Here is a 20,465-nt window from a genome sequence, read left to right on the forward strand (position 1 = left end):
TCAGGTCCTCTGGAAGAACAAACAGCCAGTGCTTTTAGACACTGAGCCATCTATCCAGCCCTATCATGTTACTTTTAAATGGTTTTCCACAAGTAATTAAAATATGTTAAGTATGACGTTTGTATTTCTGATGGAATAGTACAAGGCTTATATTAAAACATTTGATGGCAAGATCCTCTTCCTTTTTATATTGACGAGAAGAAATACACAACAAAGATTTTTATCTTAGTTTAACACATACTTTATACGCATCATCTCATTAAGAATTGTACACTTTAGAATTGGGTGTGGTGGCTCACACCTACAATCTTAACACAGAGACAGAGATAATATTTGAGGTTAGTCTGGGCTGTATAGTGAGTTTCAGGCTAGCTGGGACCCTGACTCAAAAACGACAACCCCACTCATATACACCCGCTAGGCTTTAGAAGGGAAGATACAGCTAAAAACTGGACTCAGCATATTTTAGGTCATAATAAGTACCTGTTAAGTGAATGACTCTAAGGAACATAAAAGGAGATTTCAAATTAATTTCCCTTATTTCAGGAACTAGGGAGACCGAGGTAGTGATTTTATTGGTCTGTATTTCTAATTGGGTTGATCATTTCCAACCAAATAAATTGTCTCTGGAGAGGTAATGTAATCTGAATTTTATTTTCTGGTACTGGAGATAGACAACTCCAGGCTTTGTGCTAAACACCTCTTATCACTGGGTTGGCGATAATGTATGCAAAGTTCTCCGCAGGTTGTGCATTCAACTAAAAAGTAGCAATCATTATTAAACATTTCCCATTATCAGACACATAGTAACCACTGAGGACCTGTTCTTTCTGCAAAGCCCTGGGATCTAGCTGGGTTAAAAACCACTCCTTGCAAACACAGCCAAGGCCCCGTCGAGATTGAGACACCAATGGTTTGTTTTATGGAATTCGCACCGTATCGAACCGGTAGGATACGACGGGGCAGTCCAAGGTTCACGCGCCGACACCGCTCAGAGGCGGGCGGGCTCCGATGGCTTCCAGTCTCCCGTTCGCCCCGCAATCAGCATCCACTCGGGCTCCCGAGGCTCCAGGAACTCGAAGCCCGCCGAGGCAGGCACCCGGCCCCACCCTTCCTCCCGAGCTGCCGCGCACACACTCCCCCAGACCTCAAGTTTGTAAGGAAACCCCACACAGTCACCCCCGAGGGTCCCATTACCAGAGACGAGAGCAAGGCCTGCTGGGAAAGTTGACCTTTCACCTCTCTTCTTACTCCCGCTCACCTATTTGACTCCAGCAAATGAATCGCCGAAGACAGAGGGAGGGCGGGACTTGGCGGTGGCCAGTCCATGCCGATTGGGTGGAGGTGGCGCTAGGGGCGGGCCGTGCGAAGGGCGGTGTCCCCCACCCGAGTGGGCGGGAGCCGCGGGGGGCCGCGCTTGCGCGCTGGGTCGGCTACGCGTGCGCGGTGGGCGGAGCGCGCCTCTACCTTCCTTACCAGCCCAGCCTTCCCCATCCCTGCAGAGTGCCGTGTGCTGCTCGCCTTTCATCGCCCGGTCGCAGAGAGTCGCTGCCGCTGCGGGGTGGGCGTCGGGCTTTCGGGTCGTCATGGCTGGCTACGAATACGTGAGCCCGGAGCAGCTGGCCGGCTTTGACAAGTACAAGGTAGAGAGGGCGGGCGGGCGGGCGGGCGGCCACCCCTCTCCCCCTCGCCCCGGCCGCGCCCTGGCGGCTGAGGGGCCGGCGCGGTCCGTGTCACCTTGTGCCTGCCGCGTGGCGCGCCGGCGGGCGTTGTTGCGGAGATCCTAGGGGGGCTCGCGGCCGGGGAGCGGGGGATCATCTAGGCCCGCCGCCGGGTCTCCGCACCCCGCGGGAGGCTGCCTTTCCCCGAGAGCACCAGGCGGGGAGAGGGGAGAGAGAGAGAATTCCTCTCTCACCTTTTCCTTATTACTTGTCACTGCTGTGCCTTCTCAGCCTCTTCTAGAGAGGGTGCCGTCCCCTTCAGTGTCCTTCTGCTGGTCTTCGTTTGAATGAACTTCTCACCCGCCTGTCAGTGCCCCAACTTCAGAGACCGGGATGGTCCTGTGGCGGATGCTAAGGGAGGGGAAGCGACTTCTCCGGGCCTCGATGCAGATGCGCTCCACCCTGCCCCTGGAAAGAGGCTTCCACCGTGGCTCGTGGCGCTGGCGCCGCTTGCTTGGAGCACTGTGCACTAGAAGGAACCGTGTAGTGCAAAGAGCGCGCAGGCTTTCGAGTACGCAGAAACCCGATGCCAAAGTCAAGTTTCTGTTTGGCTTTGGACCACTCAGCCTTTCTTTTGGGTTGATAGCTCAAGTGTGAGCTTCTGTCATGCTTAGCCGATTGTAAATGGTTGAAGACAGTCTGGAACGTAATGAGCCCCCAGGAAAAAGTGATGCTTTTCACCCCGATTTAGTACTGCCACCAGGGAACCACTTGCCATCTAGCCTCCTTAGCCTGAAATAATGGGCTTCAGTGTTTTATCTTTGCTAAGCCTTTCCTGAGGCCAGTCTGTTCCTTTATGAAATTAATGTGCCTGTTGAATAGAGAATAGAACATCCAGCGACGAGGCATGGCCACACCATGGTGCTACACTGCACAGTTGGCACCCAAACATTTGTGCAATGAATGAGTATCTGGTGGTGGTGGTGGGAATCTTGATTTTGTTTAACTGAAATATAAAAACTCCGAGGGGCTGCTTTGAAGCAGCGTTGGACCACACAATTCTGAACTGAGGTGGTGACTTGCCTTAACACTGTAGCTGGGAAGAAGTTCCAGAGCCTAACTTGGGTCAGGGCCCTGTAACTTGTGTTTCACAAGGCTATTACTACCTCCTGTTGTGTCTTCAGCTCCCCCCTTTTTAGTTTAGTATCTATTCTGCACTCTATAAAGAGTGACAGCTAAAATATTTTCTTACCAGAGCAAGTTTTTATAAAATAGCAGTAGCATTTACTTAGTGAGCTTGTTTTCCTTACAGCCTTCTCTAGGTTTATATTTTCTGCTAGACTGGAGTCCTTCTTTATCAGACATTTCAACGTGGTTTTCTGTGTCGATCCTTTCCTCCCTTATCTGATTGAGTTCCTGTATCTGACAACATGTTTCCTAGCATCCTGGAAAACAAAGGTCAATTTAGCAAGTGCTCTAACGTTTGTTCACCAAAATAGTTTGTTGATGTCATTGTAGTTACAATGAGCCTTTTTTTGGGGGGGTGGGGAACACACCCAAAATCAAATACAAATTTGTTACTTTAACATTTTTCTAGTAGAAGGAGGTAACAGCATACCATGTTCCTTTTAAAAGAATGAATCAGAGGTGTCCAAAGGAAAGAATATGTGTGGTCAGTCTTGTTGGCGTGGGAGTTACACACAGAGATCTTTTCTTTCTCGTTGCCCTCTCACTGTGTGGTCTTTACAGCATTATGGATTAAAACAGCACCCCCAGATGTGCAATCAGCACTCTTAAAGAGGTTTTTAGTCTCCGCTGTGACCTTCTGTAACCCAGCAAAGATATAGAGGAAAAGTGAACTCCTAGAACAGCTGGTGGGAAAATTGCTTTTGAGCCAGTTGAATTTCTTTATCGTCCCTAGAGGTACATCTGAGAGCTGCCTGTGGGAACCTGGCATTTTCACAGAGCAGCTGCCGAGAGCGGTGCACGCAGAGAGCTCGTTAGGTTTCTGCAGCAAGAAAGGGGTGATTTTCAGTACAGAAGAAAGCCTGGGGTGGACTCTGTTCCACAGACTCCCTTAATACTCCTGTCTTCTGGTGGAGTGTGTAACACAGTCCTACTCAGTAGTTAGTTTTTTAACTAGTTGAATGCCTGCCTTCTGTGTTAGGACAGGAGCTCTAGGTGGGCAGGGCTGATAGCGGTCATGTTCAACACGATCAATGTCTCCACAGCATCCTGAGCCAAAGAGATGCCCAGTAAATACTGGAGGAATGAAAATGGAAAGAATAGAAGGTATTTAAGTATGGTAAAAGTAGCTGTGCATGTGGGGCCTGGAAGGCTTCTTTTGAATTTTCACTTTGAATGTGAAGGTGCCAATTTAGAAGTGCAGTTGTTCTGCTCTGTTGCCGTAATAGCAGCCTTAACAGTTGTGTTAAAGCATTCTGCCTTCATGAGGGTTATTATTCCTTTCCTCTACTCGCTATTTTCCCCTTTCCTCTTGTTTATACTACACAGACACTTATTGTTGAGGGACTCTGTACTTTTATGGGTTAAACTGTTGTAGTTTGCTTAGTCAGACCTGGGGAAGGCACCGTTTTAATTTATAGTGTTGCAGCTAGTGTCACATTGTGTCTTTGTGCTTTAAGAGGGGAATGAGCTAAATATCTTGCTTGGTTTCAAGAGTAGAATTTCAAGAAAAGATTTCTGCTGTTGGGGTGTTAATTAACATGACTGATGACAACAACTTGATACAGGGACTGTAGTTATTATCCTTTTTTTGTTGTTTGTTTTTTGAGACAGGGTTTCTCCGTATTGCTTTAGAGTCTGTCCTGGAACTCGCTCTGTAGACCAGGCTGGCTTCGAACTCACAGAGATCTGCCTGCCTCTGCCTCCCGAGTGCTGGGATTTAAAAGCTTGTGCCACCAACACACGGCTAAAAATGTGTGGCCCAGGCTGGCCTTGAACTTGTGATCCTCCTGCCTCCGCCTCCTTCAGGAAATCTTATCGGCGTGCAACACCACAACAGTGTTATTGTGAATTTATTGCTATTACAGTTAAGAAGTTGTAAAGGGAAACTGTGTTTGCATCTTGATAGCAAAGCCAGAGAACCAGAATTCAAACTGGCATTCGGTCTTCCTGGGCCACACCATGTAATTTTATGTATTTGGCAAGCATTTATGGGAGATCTGCTCATCAGGCACAGCACTGGGGTTGCAAAATGAGGCTAAGTTGAAATTCCTGACTTCAAAGAGCCCAGTCGGGTGGCATAGGGATGGGTAGACAAACCTTTATAAACAGCGGAGACAGGTCGTTAGTTCCAGGTGCGGTGGAAGAGGACAGGAGGTGGCACACACCGATGGGGTGACAATGGATGTTAGATCTGAGGATGACTTCAGAGGTGATGGGAATGAGGCCAGGCCAGTATAGACAGATGAGACCTGAGTAGAGAGAATGCAGACAGGAAAAGGCATCTTCTCAGAAGGGAGCCATGAGATGAGCCCAAGAGGTTTTCTGAGAAGCACAAAATAAGGTGTTTGAGAAGAGTGGTGGCATGGCAGGTGACACTTGTGAGGAGCAGTGTGGGAGTGATTTTGTTCTGTGGGTTAGTGTTTGTGGCCCACATTTATTTGCATCAGAGTCACCTGGAGTGGGGGATGGTGATTCCGATGCCAGTATAAATCCTAGGAAATGTTGACGGCCTGAATGTTATGGCAGTGGGGACAGAGGAGAGGGAATAGAGATTGTCCGTGTCTATGTCCCAGTGTGATCACTTGCTGTGGTATCCAGGCCTGTACCTCCGTGTCCCCCAAAGGAGCAGAGACCTCCTTCTATCCTGTCTTTCTCCTTGACAGCCTCCATCTGGAGCCCAGCCAGCTGATCTTCCTGCCTCAGCCTGCCTAGTTCTAGGGCTGCAGGCGTGAGCAGCCACACCTGGTGAGGGTGAGGAGCTTCTAAAAAGAAAGCTCAGACTGGACTTATCCAATAAATACATTTCCTTTGGTCCTTTCTTTGTCTTAAAAACAAATCTTTCCCATAAAAGTTCAGATTTCCAGATGCTCTTGAAAAATCAGACTGTTGGGCAACTCTGTGCTTGAACTTCCTCTCCCAGTTCAGGCTCAGTGCTTAACTTCTTTTACAACGGTATAGGGCTGGGTGCGATTGCTCACACCTGTGAGGCAGAGGCAGAGCCAGGTGGGATCCTGTGAGTTCGAGGCCAGCCTGGTCTACAGAGTGAATTCCAGGCCAGCCAAGGATACATAGCGAGAGTCTGTCTAAGAAAAGGGAAGGGATATATGGCCGGTTGAGGAGGCACATGCTTCTGTGACTCTGACATTTTTGAGGAGGTGACAGGGGATCAAGGGCAGCTTCAGAAACGTAGCAATTTTCAGGCCATCCTGGTTACTGTGAGACACAGTCTCAAACAACAAGAACAAAATGGAAAAACCTCTAAAAATCATAAATAAGTAAGTAGAGTATGTACTGTCCAGTTTGCCGTTTCCCTGCTGGTTCATGTATCTCGTATAGGTCATCTTTGTTCATTTGACCTTCTCCACCCCGACTTAAGAGTGACAGAACATGGTAACTGCCTGAGTTGCTGGGTGTGGTATCTGGGTAGGGGAGGGGCACATAAAGGGTAAGGAGAAGCTGGGTGACTCGGGATCTGGTAGGTAGGTGGACTAAGTAGAGGAGGTAACTCTCACGTGAGACAGGCTTTTGTGAAGCACTCTATTGTAATGCCTTAAAGAAAATCCTTTATTATTTTTGTGTGTAATGGGGTCTCTCGTAGACCAATCTGGTATCAAAGTCTTATATAACTGAGAATGCCCTAGAACAACTGGTCTTTCTCCCTGTCCCTCCCAAGTGATGACAGGCCCTATGACTTTATAGTAACTTTTGGGATAAGGCATTTTTTTGGATAGGTATACATGAAAGTATAGTTTGTGGATTTAGAAAGAAAACAGAGCTAACTGTTCTAAAGAACTCTCAAGCTGGGCATCATAGCACATGCTTGTAACTCAGCACTCTGAGGCTGAAATGGAAGGATTAGCAAGATTGTGAGGCCAGCCTAAGCTACACAGCAAGACCTTGCCTCAAAAGAACAAAAGGAAACACAACACGAACAAAAGGAAACACAACACCAACTGTCGTTTGTGAATAAGTTGTCCTCTGTTAGAGACAGTTTCTGTAATTTCAAAGACTAGGATGCTTCCTGAGCCTCGGTAGGAATAATATGAGAAGTTATTGATCTTTTGAGTTTTGATTATGTGACTGCAAACTGCCTGCAGTGTCATCTTACATGTAAATATGGCAATGCCTAGATGTCACTGTTATTCAAGAATAACCCATCATCATTGGTACATTAGCTCTCTTGATGAGATTATTCCTAGTATGTACATTAATAAGCCTTGAAACTACTCTAGGGATGTTGGTAAAGATAGACAGTTGCCAGGTGTGATGATGTATACATGTAATTCCAACATCCAGGAGGCTGAAGCTGGAATTCAAAGCTACCCAGGCAACATAGCAAGACAATGTCTTCCATTCACTCTTTCCTTTTCCCTTCCTTCCTCTCTCCCATCTCTCTTCTTTTCCCTTTCAAATGTTTCTTGAAGAATTATATCCTGAAGCTAGAAGAGAAAGGAGTCTTTCTGAAGGCACAGAAGGAGGTGGCTGGGGAAGTTCTGCCAGTTCAGGGGAGAGAGTCAATGGAGAGGGAGAAAGTTACCAGCCTGCATGTGCTGTGTGGAGGAAACGCCCAAGGCCCTTTCCCTCACAATGCAGTGGACTGAGACTTGATGCCAGGCCGTCAGATCTTGAGTTTGTTCTTCATGCTGTGCTGCCTCTTAAACCTAGGAATGAAGTGTAAGCTATTCCTGGTTGGTGCTGGCTGTGTTTGTACAAGATATGTAACATTGGAATAATAACCTTCAATAATGTGCTTAATTGGGTTGCAGATGAGAAAATGTACAGTGGAAACCAAAAGTGGCATAGGTGGGCTTATATTGCTAGCTGTGTGTTTAGTTGAGTCTTGTAGCCCCCTTTCCTGCAGGGGATGTATTCCAGGACATTCAGTGGATACCAAAAAAAAAAACCTGAGGTAACAAAAAACTTTATCTTTATCACTTAATTTTGCTACAAACAAACCTATAGTAAAGCTTAATTTGTAACTTAGGCACAGCAAGAGGTTAATAACAGTAACAGTGTACTCTAATAAAAGGTCCATTAACATGGTTTCTCTTAATCTCTGTCAAAATACTCTAGCCTTCTTGCAGTCACATGACATACTACTTAGTGGTGAGCTGAGGTGAGTGACATAGGCATTGGGGGGTGTGGTTTTGAACATAAACCAAATGTGATCCCACAATACCTGATCCCTAAACCTTGGCCCCTACTGAATGATTAATGGGTAGTAGTCTGTATGTCGTGGGTGTGCTGAATAAAGGGACATTCTTGGGCAGGAACAAGATTTCACTGATACCCTGAACAGCACTAAGTTTTAAAACTTACGAATTGTTTCTTTCTGAAGTTTTCCATTTAATAATTCCTATGGTTGACTGAAGACACAGAAGGTGAAACTTGATAAAAAGGGACATTCCATTCACAGCTCTGAGAATGAAAATGCTTTTTATTAAATAGTCTGGGGCTAATATATAAGTAAAAAGTACGTTCATTCTATTGTGTGTGATCCTTAACAAGCAACCCTATCTCTGTAGCTTTTCTCATCTGTGAAATTTGATAGTTCTTATTTCACAGGATCATTTTTAAAGTTGAATGAGTTAATATTTGCCAAGTGCCTGGTATATATAGTGTTCAGTGTTGGGTATATGAAAGCTGGAACCTACCATTCACGTTTTCCTGCTTGTAACATTAAGTAGCATGTAACATACAAACACATCCCACTCATCTCTTCCTGAGGACCAAGTTAAATTTGTGTTCTACCATGTGTAGCTTTTTACATGGGTGCTGGGAATCTGACTCAGGTCTTTGTGTGCTTTGTAAACTGAAGTGTCTTCCCAACTCCAGGACAGATAGGTTGAAGCATGAGGCATGTTTCTTTACTCTCAGAGGATCTCAGTAAGAGCCCAGCTTGGGGTACATGATAGTTTTCTCAAAAACCCAAGGTCCCAAAAGACACACAAACCTTGTCTTTTTTTTTTTTTCTAACTTGACACAAAACTAGAGTTATCTAGGGAGAGGGAGGCTCAGTTGGGAAAATAGCTCCATCTGAATGGCCCATAGACAAAAATCTCTGGGGCATTTTCTTGATTAATTATAGATGTGAGAGGGCCCAGCCCATCTCCCAAGAGCTGGGATTATGGGCATGTGTCAAATCCTCCTCTGGTTCTGCAGTCTTTCTCAGATTTCTTCCTGTTCTTATACACATAATACACTAGGCAGAATAAGTATTTTTCCTTAAATACAGCTCTCCTATGTAAGAATATGCAGTGGCCTTATATATTTGTCATATGCTTGATATCCAGATTCCTCAACAAATATTTCTGTTCCCTTACTGAGGTGGACTGACTGTCATCATGGCTTGTTCGTCTCCTGGCTGTAATTCTCCAGGCTCCTCTGACTTGTTAGCAGATAAAAATGGCAATGCTCACTAAGATGAGATCTCATTACTCTTTGAGTCATGTTGTCTGTGGGTGTAGTTCTTAGAGCTTCATAGTCATAAAGACACTGTAAGGAACTTTGTTTCTGTTCAGGGTTCATTACCTGGGGGGGGGGATGGAGGGGAGGCAATGCACCTGAAGTTTAGAGTTAGTATTTTCATCTCTTGGTTGTGGCACAGTGCTCTCTTGCCTTTAGTAGGCTTTTAATGGATGCTTGATGTTTATTAAAACTACATTTGCCTTTTGCTTGCAATGTGATATTTGGCATTACCCCAGGAGGTGTCTTTATCAGCCATTAAGCTCTTGTTAGTGGCCTTCCCATCAGGAATCAGGCTGCACTTAGTTTCCCTTCAGAAGGGTTTGTTAACGGGCAGGTCCTGAACTGGCGTGGCAGCCACACCTTTAATCCCTGCACTACAGAGGTAGAGGCTGATGGGCCTCTTGAGTTGAAGCCAACCTGATCTATAGAGTTCCAGGGTAGCTATGGATACACAGAGGAATCCTTTCTCAAAACATGGGTAAACAAACAAAAAGGGCAGATTGCCTGGTCCCACTCTTGGGGGTCAATAATTTGTCCAGTTTGAGACCCACATTTTGAGAACTACCCTGCATCCAAGAAATATTCAATTATATTACAAGAAATGGACGTGAAGTTATCTTTACTGTAATATGTATACATTAGCTTTCAAACATCAAATAATATGATTTTTCTTTTCTTTTTTTTCCTTTGTGGCACTGAAAGTCAAGTCCAGAGATTTGTCCATGCCTGTGCGTGCTCTTCTGCTGAGCTGTGTCCCTAGGTCTTTTTGTTGTTGTTGTTATTTTTTAGTTTTGTTGTTTTGTTTTGAGGTAGAGTCTTGCTGTGCAGCCCAGACCGGTCTCTTACTGGAGATCTTTCTGCCTCTTCCTCCTGAGTACTGAGAATATGCTACCAGCTTGAGCATGTCTGTTCTTACATGGCGGTCCATGCTTTAAACCCAGTGTTGAAGAGGCAGAGACAGGGGCTCACTAGCCAGCCATCTTAGCTAAGCAGTGAGCCAGGTTCCTCTAAGAGGCTGTCTCAAAACAAAAAAGTGGATGGCTTCTGGGGCATAGCACCCGAGGGTGACCTCTGACTTTCACACTGCTTATAACACATTTCAGAAAAGACAGTGACATCCGCTATCCTTGCTGTGTTCTGTTGAAGCAAGGCACAGGTTCCGCCCTCAGGGAAGCAGAAGGACCCATCAAAGGTTCGACTCTCTGGGAATCACCTTGAGATGTGTGGACCACACATTGGGCTAGAAAAGTCTATATTGGGAGAGCTTGTAATTTTAGTGCATTGAATCTAGGATAATGGTTCTCAACCTCCCTAAGGCTGTGACCCTTTAATACAGTTCCTCATGTGGTGACCCCCAACCATAAAATTATTTCATTGCCACGTCATAACTGTATGAATTGTAATGTAAGTATCTGATATTCAGGGTGTCTGATATGTGACCCCCGTGAAAGAGATTGTGACTCACAGGTTGAGAAGCACTGATCTAGGAGTTTATGGTTGTGTCAAGACCGCATAGTCTGGCTCACACAGCACAGCAGTCAGTTTCTTACTGGACTCAGGGTGTATAACATGGACCGTCCCATTTATCAGCTGTGCTAATCTGGTTTTATAGCCTTTTTATCTGTAAGATGGGGACAGATAGTCCTCATCTTAGTTTCCTTTCCTGTTGCTAGGATAAAATACTCTTGACAAAAACAACTTAGAGGACAGGATTTATTCTACCTCACAGTTGATGGCAGGGTTGGAAGCAGCTGCTCACATCAGGTTCGCGGCCAGAAGAGGGATGGCAGTGGCTGCCCAGGGAATGGTCCGCAATTATGATGACTTTTCCCACCTTAGTTAATACCCTCCCCCACATGTGCAGAGGCCCCTCTTCCAGGTGATTCTAGAGTCTGTCAAATGGCAATTAACACTGTCATATATGCTTTATAGTATTAAGTGAGGTGACTGGTAAATTGTCCTTTGGACAGAAAACATAGTACAGTATTAATAGGAACCAGTAGGGGCAGCTTCCCATTCTGATGTTGAAACATTGCTGTGGAGGGGGCTGGAAAAATGGCTCCATGGAAAGGGCAGAGGACCCAGGTTCAGTTCCCAGCACCCACTTGGTTGGCTCATATAATATATAACTCCCCTTCTAAAGGACCCAACACCCTCTTCTGCTTCTGTTGGCACCTGCACCATGTGGTGACATGCATACACTGAAGCACCTGTACCATGTGTACATATGTACATACATACATATGTACACTGAAGCACGTGCACCATGTGTACATACCTACATACACTGAAGCACCTGTACCATGCGTACATACATACATACATTGAAGTACCTGCGCCATGTGTACATACATACATACATACATACATACACACATACATTGAAGCACCTACATCATGTGGTGTATGTACACTGAAGCACCTGCATCATGTGTACATACATACCCTCAAGTACCTGCACCTGGAGTGGGTTTGGGACCCAAACTCTTATCCTCTGCAAGAGCAGTACATGCTGTTAACCACTGAGTCATCTCTAGCCCATGACTTTTCTTTTGAGCTCCATACATGTTATGGACATTGTAGAAACATGTTCTCGTTCAGGTCTGGCTTCTTTTACTTGATACAGTGTTGTGTACGTTGGCTGACTGCCTTCTCCCCTTTTAGGACACCATTGGTCTGATCTCTCTGACTACATGATGGGGGTTAGATCACATCATCATTGGTTTCCTAGAGATGCCATAGGAATTGTTATGCAGTAGGTGGCCTTAAACAACATAAATTTATTTTCTCAGTTCTAGAAGCTAGAAAACCAAGGTCCTTGCAGGGCTGCAATGTCTGAATGCTAGGGAAAATCCCTCTGCCTCAGCTGCTGGCTGGTGGCTCTTGGTATTTCTTGGTGTGTGGCAGCGTTTCCAGGCTTGGCTCTTGTCCCCGTAGTGCCTTCTTTCCGCCTGCTGCCTGCTCTCTCACGGCACGGTTGCTGCTGCTCATGTCTGTCTTATCTTGCCTCTTGATGTACTTGTTCTTCCCAGGACTTGTCTTGCATTAGATACAGACTGAACGAGCACGCGGAACACGGGTTTTATTATTCTCCCGCCAGGGATGTGCACAGCCTCTGTAGGGAAGCACGGGTGTTCATAAATATTGTGTTTGACCAAATATTGCTTAGAGTAATTGTGGATTTCACCCAGACTATGAAAGTCTCTTACTGTAAAGAGGACATAATTGCTTTAGATGACATTACAGGGTTCTGTATCCAAATAAAACTGATGAGATGTAATGCTATAGCCATCCTGAGGGCGTGGCCTAGAAATTCTACCTTACTTGACTTTTTTTTTTTTTTTTTTTTGGTTTCATGAGACAGGGTTTCTCTGTATTGTTTTGGAGGCTGTTGGTCCAGCCCGGCCTCGAACTCACAGAGATCTGCCTGCCTCTGCCTCCTGAGTGCTGGGATTAAAGGTGTTGTGCCACCACCGCCCGGCTATTGACTTTCTTTTTTTATATATTTTATTTACTCATTGTGTCTACGGTCTTCTGCCTGCATGCCAGCGAAGGGCACCAGACCTCATTCAGGGTGGTTGTGAGCCACCATGTGGTTGCCGGGAATTGAACTCAGAACCTGGAACAACAGTCAGTGCTCTTAATCGCTGAGCCATCTCTCCAGCCCCCTTGACTTTTTTTTTTTAATGAGACCTAAGAGTGGTGTTATTAGCATGACTAAATTTACGCGCTGAGAGTTTTGGAGACACACTTAACTTTCCAGGGCAATCGAATCTGGATTTTAATAATAAAGCTATCTGGAAAGTGTAGAGAATGAGTTAACTGTAGCAAGATGAAGTGTTAAAATGGCCAGTGTAGTCTTATGCTTCACTTTTGACTGCTAGCCTCATGGTGGTATAGAGAGGTGGCCCAGTGGTCCCTATGGGACAGTTCTGAGGGGCCAGTGACTGAAGAAGGTATCTGAAGGCTGTGGTGTGAGATCGTTGCCAGAGTACGTAAGTGTCTGAGGAGCCTCCCTGTTGAGGACTGGAGGCCTCTGCCATGTTTCCTTCCCTTTCAATGCCACCTCAGTTTCCTTTTGCCCTTGGTTAACCACTGTGGATTAACAAGCAGCAAATTGGGCTGTCTGTAGTGGATCCTGCTTTTACGAATAAAGCTTTATTAGAACAAGGCCATGCTTATTTGCTTATATATGTTCAGTGATGGCTTTTCTGTCAATGCAGTGTGGCATACTTGTTGCAGAGACCATTGTCCTCCAAAGCCTAAAGTGTTTATTACTTAATAGACTTTTACTAAAGCTCTCCAACTCTTGGTCTAGTGAACCACACTTAGGAGGCAAGCAAGACTGAAGGTGTCCAAAGAGGGGCCACACAAGACGCATGTATGGACCAGATGAAGGGATGAGTTGCTGTGACAGGGAAAGCTATTGCCATTTACTTAAAAGCCTGTTATTTAGGCTCTCCTCTGCTTAACTCTGTAGAGCAAATTGAAACACAGGATTGCGATACTGGGGCTGAGGCTTTATTAGTGTATGGAAAAGCTGTCTTCTTTCAGGAAGGGGTGAGTCTTATTCTGCCCTTGGTAACCAGAAGCACTTTAAGAGCCAGGTAATTCAGACTGCTCAGCTGAGGGTCAGACATGCCCTGTTGTCTGTGGAGCCAGAATACACCAAGCTAGCGTTGCCTGGATGAACTGTTAAGTTCACATTCTCTGGGGCGTACCAAAACATCCCAGTGCAAAGTCAAAGTGTATTTAAGAAACATGAGCAAACACCTATGTCCAGTTTAGTCACCACCTTTAATAGTCTGTATTGGTTTTCCCCTTGTGAGGAAGTATTGTCATTCATTCTTCCTCCTCTTGACTCATGCATGGGACTGTTACAGTTTGTTTAAATGGTGTGTGGCCTTAAGAAGCACGGGTGTAGGTGGAGAGCACCAAGTGTTGTTTAGGGCTGTTGTTTGCTGCCTTGGAATCATACACTGATCTTGTATACTTGAGCTCACTGACTGCTGTTGAATGTCAAATTAGAATCCTAGAGGGTAAAATGGCCCTTTGGTATTTATTTTACATTATTCTTAACCTATTCTGGAGTAGAGGCTTAAAGTGTCCATCTATAAAAAGAGGTTTTTCACACTGAAATATCCATTAAAGATTTTCTTAGGACCGGCAGTGGTAGTGCATACCTTAATTCCAGCACTCAGGAGGCAGGGGCAGGATCTCTGAGTTTGAGGCCACCCTGGTCTACAGAGTGAGTTCCAGGACAGCCAGGGCTGTTACATAGAGGAACCCTGTTTCAAAAAAACTAAAACAAAAACCTTTCTTTTGGATCTATTCAGATTATGGAGAGTTAATTAATGAGGGTCTTTGAATAAATGGAGTTTTGGACTTTGTGCCCTTTAGCTACTCATTGTGCCTTAAACTGTTCCTTCTGACTTGAACTTCTTCCAGCAGATGGGCCTGAAATGGGTGCTTTTCCAGTTTCTCTGGCCTCCTGGCTCCATCACACGGTGTGGGTACGCTTAGTTAAGTGGAGGCCAGGACACTCCCACTGAGTGAGTCATTTGTGCTGTAACAATCCAGATGTCCAGGTCTGGCTTCAGGTGAGCTGTCGGTGCAGGTGTCTTCTTTCTGTGGGGCTTCCCATGTGGTGAAAGCCTTACACAGAGTAGTTTGCTAAGTCACAGAAAGACTAAAATAGCCCCAGCGTGACTCTGGCCGGTACATGCAAGCCACGTCTCCATCTCCTGTGTCTTCTTGCTGCCTGTGTCGGGTCTTTTATCCCATTTTGGTTGCAATGGGCTAGAGAAGCGTCACACAGAGAGCCTGTTGTTGAGTTACTGAGTGAGGCTGTGCTAACCCTATTAATCATTTCCAGTTTCTATTTTGTTCATATTCAATACTTGAGGCATTGAAAATATTGACTGACAGGTGGTGGCGGCGGCGCATGCCTTTAATCCCAGCACTAGGGAGGCAGAGGCAGGCGGATCTCTGTGAGTTTGAGGCCAGTGTGTGTGTCTATGTGTGTGCATGTGCCTGACGTGGCACGTGTGGAGGTGGGGGGACAGTTTCTAAGAGTTTCATCCGCCACGTGGTCCTGTGGATGAACTGCAAATGCCCTTTCCTGCTGAGCCACGCGTGTTGTTGGTGTTTGGGGTTCTTTTGAGGCAGGGTCTCAGTGTGCAGCCCAGGCTGACCTGGGACTTGTCATTCTGCTTCAGTATCAGTAATGGGATTAAAGCTCGCATCTCTCTGTCTGGCTCTTTGTGATTTTATATCTCTGTATCTTTTCTTCCCACTGTCTAGTAGATGGAGAGAGAGAGAGCAGTTATTAGTATAACTTGTACATATTTACATATAATTTGTCTGCTAAAATTTCTTTGCATGTCTCCCCCCCTTGTTCTTACTAAATGTTTCAGTTGGTAATTGGGGTGTAATATAACTCAACTACCACACAACTCTAACTTTTGTGTTTGCTCATTCGTTTATATGGTCTGCTTTTTTTACTGGGAAGGTTGTCGTTCCTTTGGTTGCTCAGTTCCTGTAATAATAATAGCTAATTCTTACATTGCACTTACTATATAATGTTCTAGATGTCTTGCATGTATTATTAACTTACCAAATCCTTGTGATAGACCTCTGAGATAAGGGCTATCAGATTCAGTTCACAGGTGAATAAGACAGAAAGGTCACTCAGGTGTGTGTGTGAGGGAACAACTAGACACCTGTAGGTGAAGAGGGTTGAAGGAGCTTGAGAACGTGCCTGGTCTGTTTAATGTGCACAGTATACATATTTCCCAACCTGCATAATAACTAACTATAACAACTGAAAGTGTACACATGACCTTTTCTTTTCTTGTAAAAGCGTTCCCTCAGTGCTGGTGGCCAAACTCAGGGCTGTACCACTCAGCTTCATCCCTGACCCATGGTGTAAATGTCTTTATTGAAACACCACAACATTGTAAAGTTGATTGAGATGGGGGCGGATGAGTTAGTGATGATCCTGGCCGTTTGGACTTGGTGTTTATGAGTGAAGCAACCGCATTAGGGTTAATGCCATGCTTTAGGCTGATCTGTTTACTTTCTCTATGACCCTTCCCTCTTCCCGTAAAGTAATACCTGACTGCTGTACAGTTTTGCCCTGTTTATATTGCTGCTCTAGTTTTGTTATCCAGAGGGGGAAAGCACACGAATAGATGTGCTCTCTAGGATTATTTTGCACTGTTGTTCTGTAGATTTTAGTAACTAAGGGTTAACTCTGAAATGTTTCATTTCTCAACAGTACAGTGCTTTGGATACCAACCCACTCTCTCTGTATGTCATGCATCCATTTTGGAACACTATAGTGAAGGTAAGATTATAATGGCGTACATTTTTGTATAAACGAGTTTTGAGTATTTTAACTCCTCTTAGAGTCTTATTGCTGCAGCTCCCAGTTTATTCTTTGTTGTTCTAGTTATTGAACCTCAGGCCTCATACATGTTACCACAGGGGTCCACACACAACTGTATCCTCAGCTTTTGGCTTCTTGAAAAATTCGCTTTTAGATTTATTGTTTTATGTGTATTAGTGCTTTGCCTACATGCATGTCTGAACCATGTACATGTCTAATAAGAAGAGGGCATCAGATACTTTGGAACTGGAGTTAGAGATGGTTGTGAGCCACCATGGGGGTGCTAGGAATTGAACTCAGGTCCTCTGGATGAACAAGTGCTCTTAACTACTAAGCCACTCTCCAGCACTTTTTACTTTTAAAATAGAGACTCACTGAGTTGCTTTGGACTTGGAATCCTCCTGCCTCACTGTCCTGATTAGCTGAGGTTACAGGCTGTGCTTGCAGGCCTAGCCAACAGTGTTCTTAGTAAGCTGTAATGCAGGTGTCGCCTCTCACCCATCCCCGGTCAGTTCTCCCCTTTGGGGCATCTCCCTGTTAGAATCTAAGTATGTACACTACTGTGACTGATCATTTTTATAAAAGGCCTTTGAAACCTAAAATTAACTGAATGCTATCATTATAAAGGTTTGTGTATTAAAGAATCATTTAAAGATAAGGGACAGGAGGAAGAAAGGCCCATCTACCAGCTGGAGTTATTGTTTGCATTTTAATACACAGAACACCTACGTATGATCTTTCAAACTAGTAGCTTTGATGACCTAATTTTGTATGTTGTGATAGTTATTGAACAGAGCATTCTTTACTTATTTGCAACTATTTTGAAAAAAAAAACACAGGTATTTCCTACTTGGCTGGCTCCCAATCTTATAACCTTTTCTGGATTTCTGCTGGTTGTATTCAACTTTCTACTTCTGACATACTTCGATCCTGACTTTTATGCTTCTGGTAAGAGTTTTATTGTCTTAATACATAATTTTAACTGTCTTGGGTAGCAAAAAATAAGGTGTGGGTAGTTAATTTCTGAATCTAAGATGCTTATGTTTCTGAAAGTTTCGGGTATTAGAATGTTATATAAGCTGTGGGGGATTGTATATAAAACTAAGTTGTGTTTTAATAATATTATCTACATTTCCATTAAGTTTTAGAAATATAATAGTCCCGGGCAGTGGTGGTGCACACCTTTAATTCCAGTTCTTGGGAGGCAGAGGCAGGTGATCTCTGAGTTTGAGGCCATCCTGGTCTATAGAGCGAGTTCCAGGACAGCCAGGGCTACACATATATACAAACCCTGTCTCAAAAAACCAAAATTTAAATATACCTTCTAAAAAGCAGCAAGACTTTGTGAATAGTGAATAATTAAAAGCTGTGTGTATGTGGGGGCAAGGGAGTCAGGGTTCTGGGACCAGCCTTACCGTATAGCATAAGCTCACAAACTTAAAAAAGAAGGATCTACATGTAGGCAGAATTTTAGAGTTATGAGACTGTCTGAGAATTCATTATAAGTAGGGCCCGCCATGCCTACAATGCGAGGAATAACCGTCCTAGGAGGAAAACTGCCTCTCGTCTTAAGGGATGCGGTGTCGCCTTCCTCTGTTCATTTCCGCCCTGTAGATGACCCCTGCTCTCCTCTGGAAATGGCCCTTACCAGCCTTCTGTTGTTGTCTTTTTATTTTTATTTTTTTGATGTTAGGGATTAAACTCAGGGCCTTACACATGCTAGGCACTAAGCTGTAAACCCAGCTGATTTTTTTTTTTTCAGATTTGAGGTAGGGTCTTATTAAATTGCCCGATCTGGCTTCCAACTTTCAATACTTCTACCTTCACCTTTTGAGTAGCTGGAACTGCATGCAGGCCTGAGTCTTACAGCTGACCTTTTCTAAAATCCTTTTTTTCTTTTTGGATTTTCAAAACAATTTCTCTGTGTAAAGGTACTGACAGTCAGCCGGGCGTTGGTGGCGCACGCCTTTAATCCCAGCACTCTGGAGGCAGAGACAAGCAGATCTCTGTGAGTTCGAGGCCAGCCTGGTCTGTAGAATGAGTTCCAGGACAGCCTCCAAAGCAATACAGAGAAACCCTGTTTTGAAAAACCAAAAAAAAAAAAAAAATGTTGGCTGGGACTCGCCTCACTTTGTAGATCAGGTTGGCCTCGAAGTCACAGAGACTCGTTCCTCTGCCTCCCAAGTGCTGGGTAAAAGGCGTGTGCAGCCACCACCTGGCTTCTAAAAGTATTTTTGACATAGCTTGTTAAAACTGTGAGTTGGGACCTGCTAACTTTTAATATTTCAGTTCTGCATTCAGAATACATTATGAAGTAACTTCTCATTAACAAGCAGCAACATTGCTCACTGGCAGCAGGTGTGGGCTGGTGAGAGCTGCTATAGTTAGACTATTAAAATCTCGGTTGCTTTCCTTTGCAGCACCAGGTCACAAGCACGTGCCTGATTGGGTGTGGATTGTCGTGGGCATCCTCAACTTTGCCGCCTACACTCTAGGTAAGAGACTGGCAAGTGCCATTTAGTTTCTGGCTGGCAGGCATGCCTGCAAGACTAAGCACTCACTAAATTAATACTTTCTTCGATGCTTAACTCATTTTCACTAAGGTCTGTTAGTGTCTTGTTCAAATTGATCATTTATATTTTTGGATCTATGAGAAGCAGTGTCACTTACTGCCAGGGATCCAGAATAAAGTAGGAATTAGAAGGTGACTGCTTACAAGTCACATCTGGAGAACTATATTTATTTTTTGAAGTAAGATTTTTGTTGATTTTTTTGTTGTACGTTTTATTTTTGTTGTTCAAGACCTCTTTAAGAGTTCTTCAGTATGGACCGATAGCCTCCAAAACAATACAGAGAAACCCTGTCTCGTAAAAAAACAAAAAAACAAAACAAAAAAAAGAGTTCTTTAGTAATTTCCTGCATATATAATATATTATAAATTTAGGTTGTATCACCCTCCTTCCTCCTCAACTTTTTTCGGAGCCCCTTCCACATCTCTTGCCAACTTCATGTCCTCTTTTCTTTTTTAACCCACTGAATCCAGTTAGAGCTGCCGTGTGTGTGGGTGTGGTTAGAGCCGGGCAGCCTACCAAGGACCACACCTCTGAAGAAACCGGGTTCTCCCTTGACACATTTCTTTACGTGGTGTCTGTGGCTGCCTTCCTGCAGTAAAGACCCATTGAGAAGCTACAGCAAAGTCTCACAAAGGGTGTGCCCCACGAAGCCTAAAGTATCCGTTACTTGGCCTTTACCACAAGGGTTGCCAGCTCTTGGAGTAAGACATTATTTTTGCTTTAAGTTTGGCAAGGACTTCTGACAAAATATTAAGACTGAGTATTCTTGTTTACTATTGCATCCTAAGTTTCTAGAACATGGCCTGGCACACAGTAGCAGGTCAATATTTGGTTTTCAAATACATGTAAAATAGCAGACCTGAAGTTCAGGTTGTTTAAGTCTTTTCAGATAAAAGTCATTTGTTCTCACAGAACCAGTGTAACGTGTATGTTAGTGCTGACATAGTGGGTGGTAAGAGCTGTAAGAGTGAAGAGACCAGTGAGGTCTCTAAGAGCCAGGCAAGGAAGCTGGGCTAAAGGTTACTTGTTTGCATAGAGGCTTTATACACTTGTTAGAGGAGGTGAGCGCAGTTTGAAATGCTGCTCGTGGAGTTGGTCGCCCTGAGGACCGGGGAGAGATGAGGCCACCCGTGAACTCTTGCTATCCACAGCGCTTCGTACGGCCTTATAAGCCTCATGTTCCAG

At 44.6% G+C, this 20,465-nt stretch overlaps 1 protein-coding gene across 1 annotated transcript in view; it reads left to right on the top strand.

Annotated features, from left to right (window-relative positions):
* The first annotated feature begins 1,452 nt into the window (after positions 1-1,452).
* Positions 1,453-20,465, top strand: part of Selenoi (selenoprotein I) — a 40,414-nt gene continuing 21,401 nt past the window's right edge. The window contains exons 1-4 of the mRNA XM_005073509.4: positions 1,453-1,643; positions 16,597-16,665; positions 17,547-17,655; positions 19,128-19,202. Of these exons, the coding sequence (XP_005073566.3) occupies positions 1,587-1,643; positions 16,597-16,665; positions 17,547-17,655; positions 19,128-19,202 (310 nt within the window). The 5' untranslated portion in view covers positions 1,453-1,586. The remainder of the gene's footprint in view (positions 1,644-16,596; positions 16,666-17,546; positions 17,656-19,127; positions 19,203-20,465) is intronic.

The sequence above is a fragment of the Mesocricetus auratus genome, unplaced genomic scaffold, assembly GCF_017639785.1.
Source record: "Mesocricetus auratus isolate SY011 unplaced genomic scaffold, BCM_Maur_2.0 Super-Scaffold_100024, whole genome shotgun sequence".
NCBI lineage: Eukaryota > Metazoa > Chordata > Mammalia > Rodentia > Cricetidae > Mesocricetus > Mesocricetus auratus.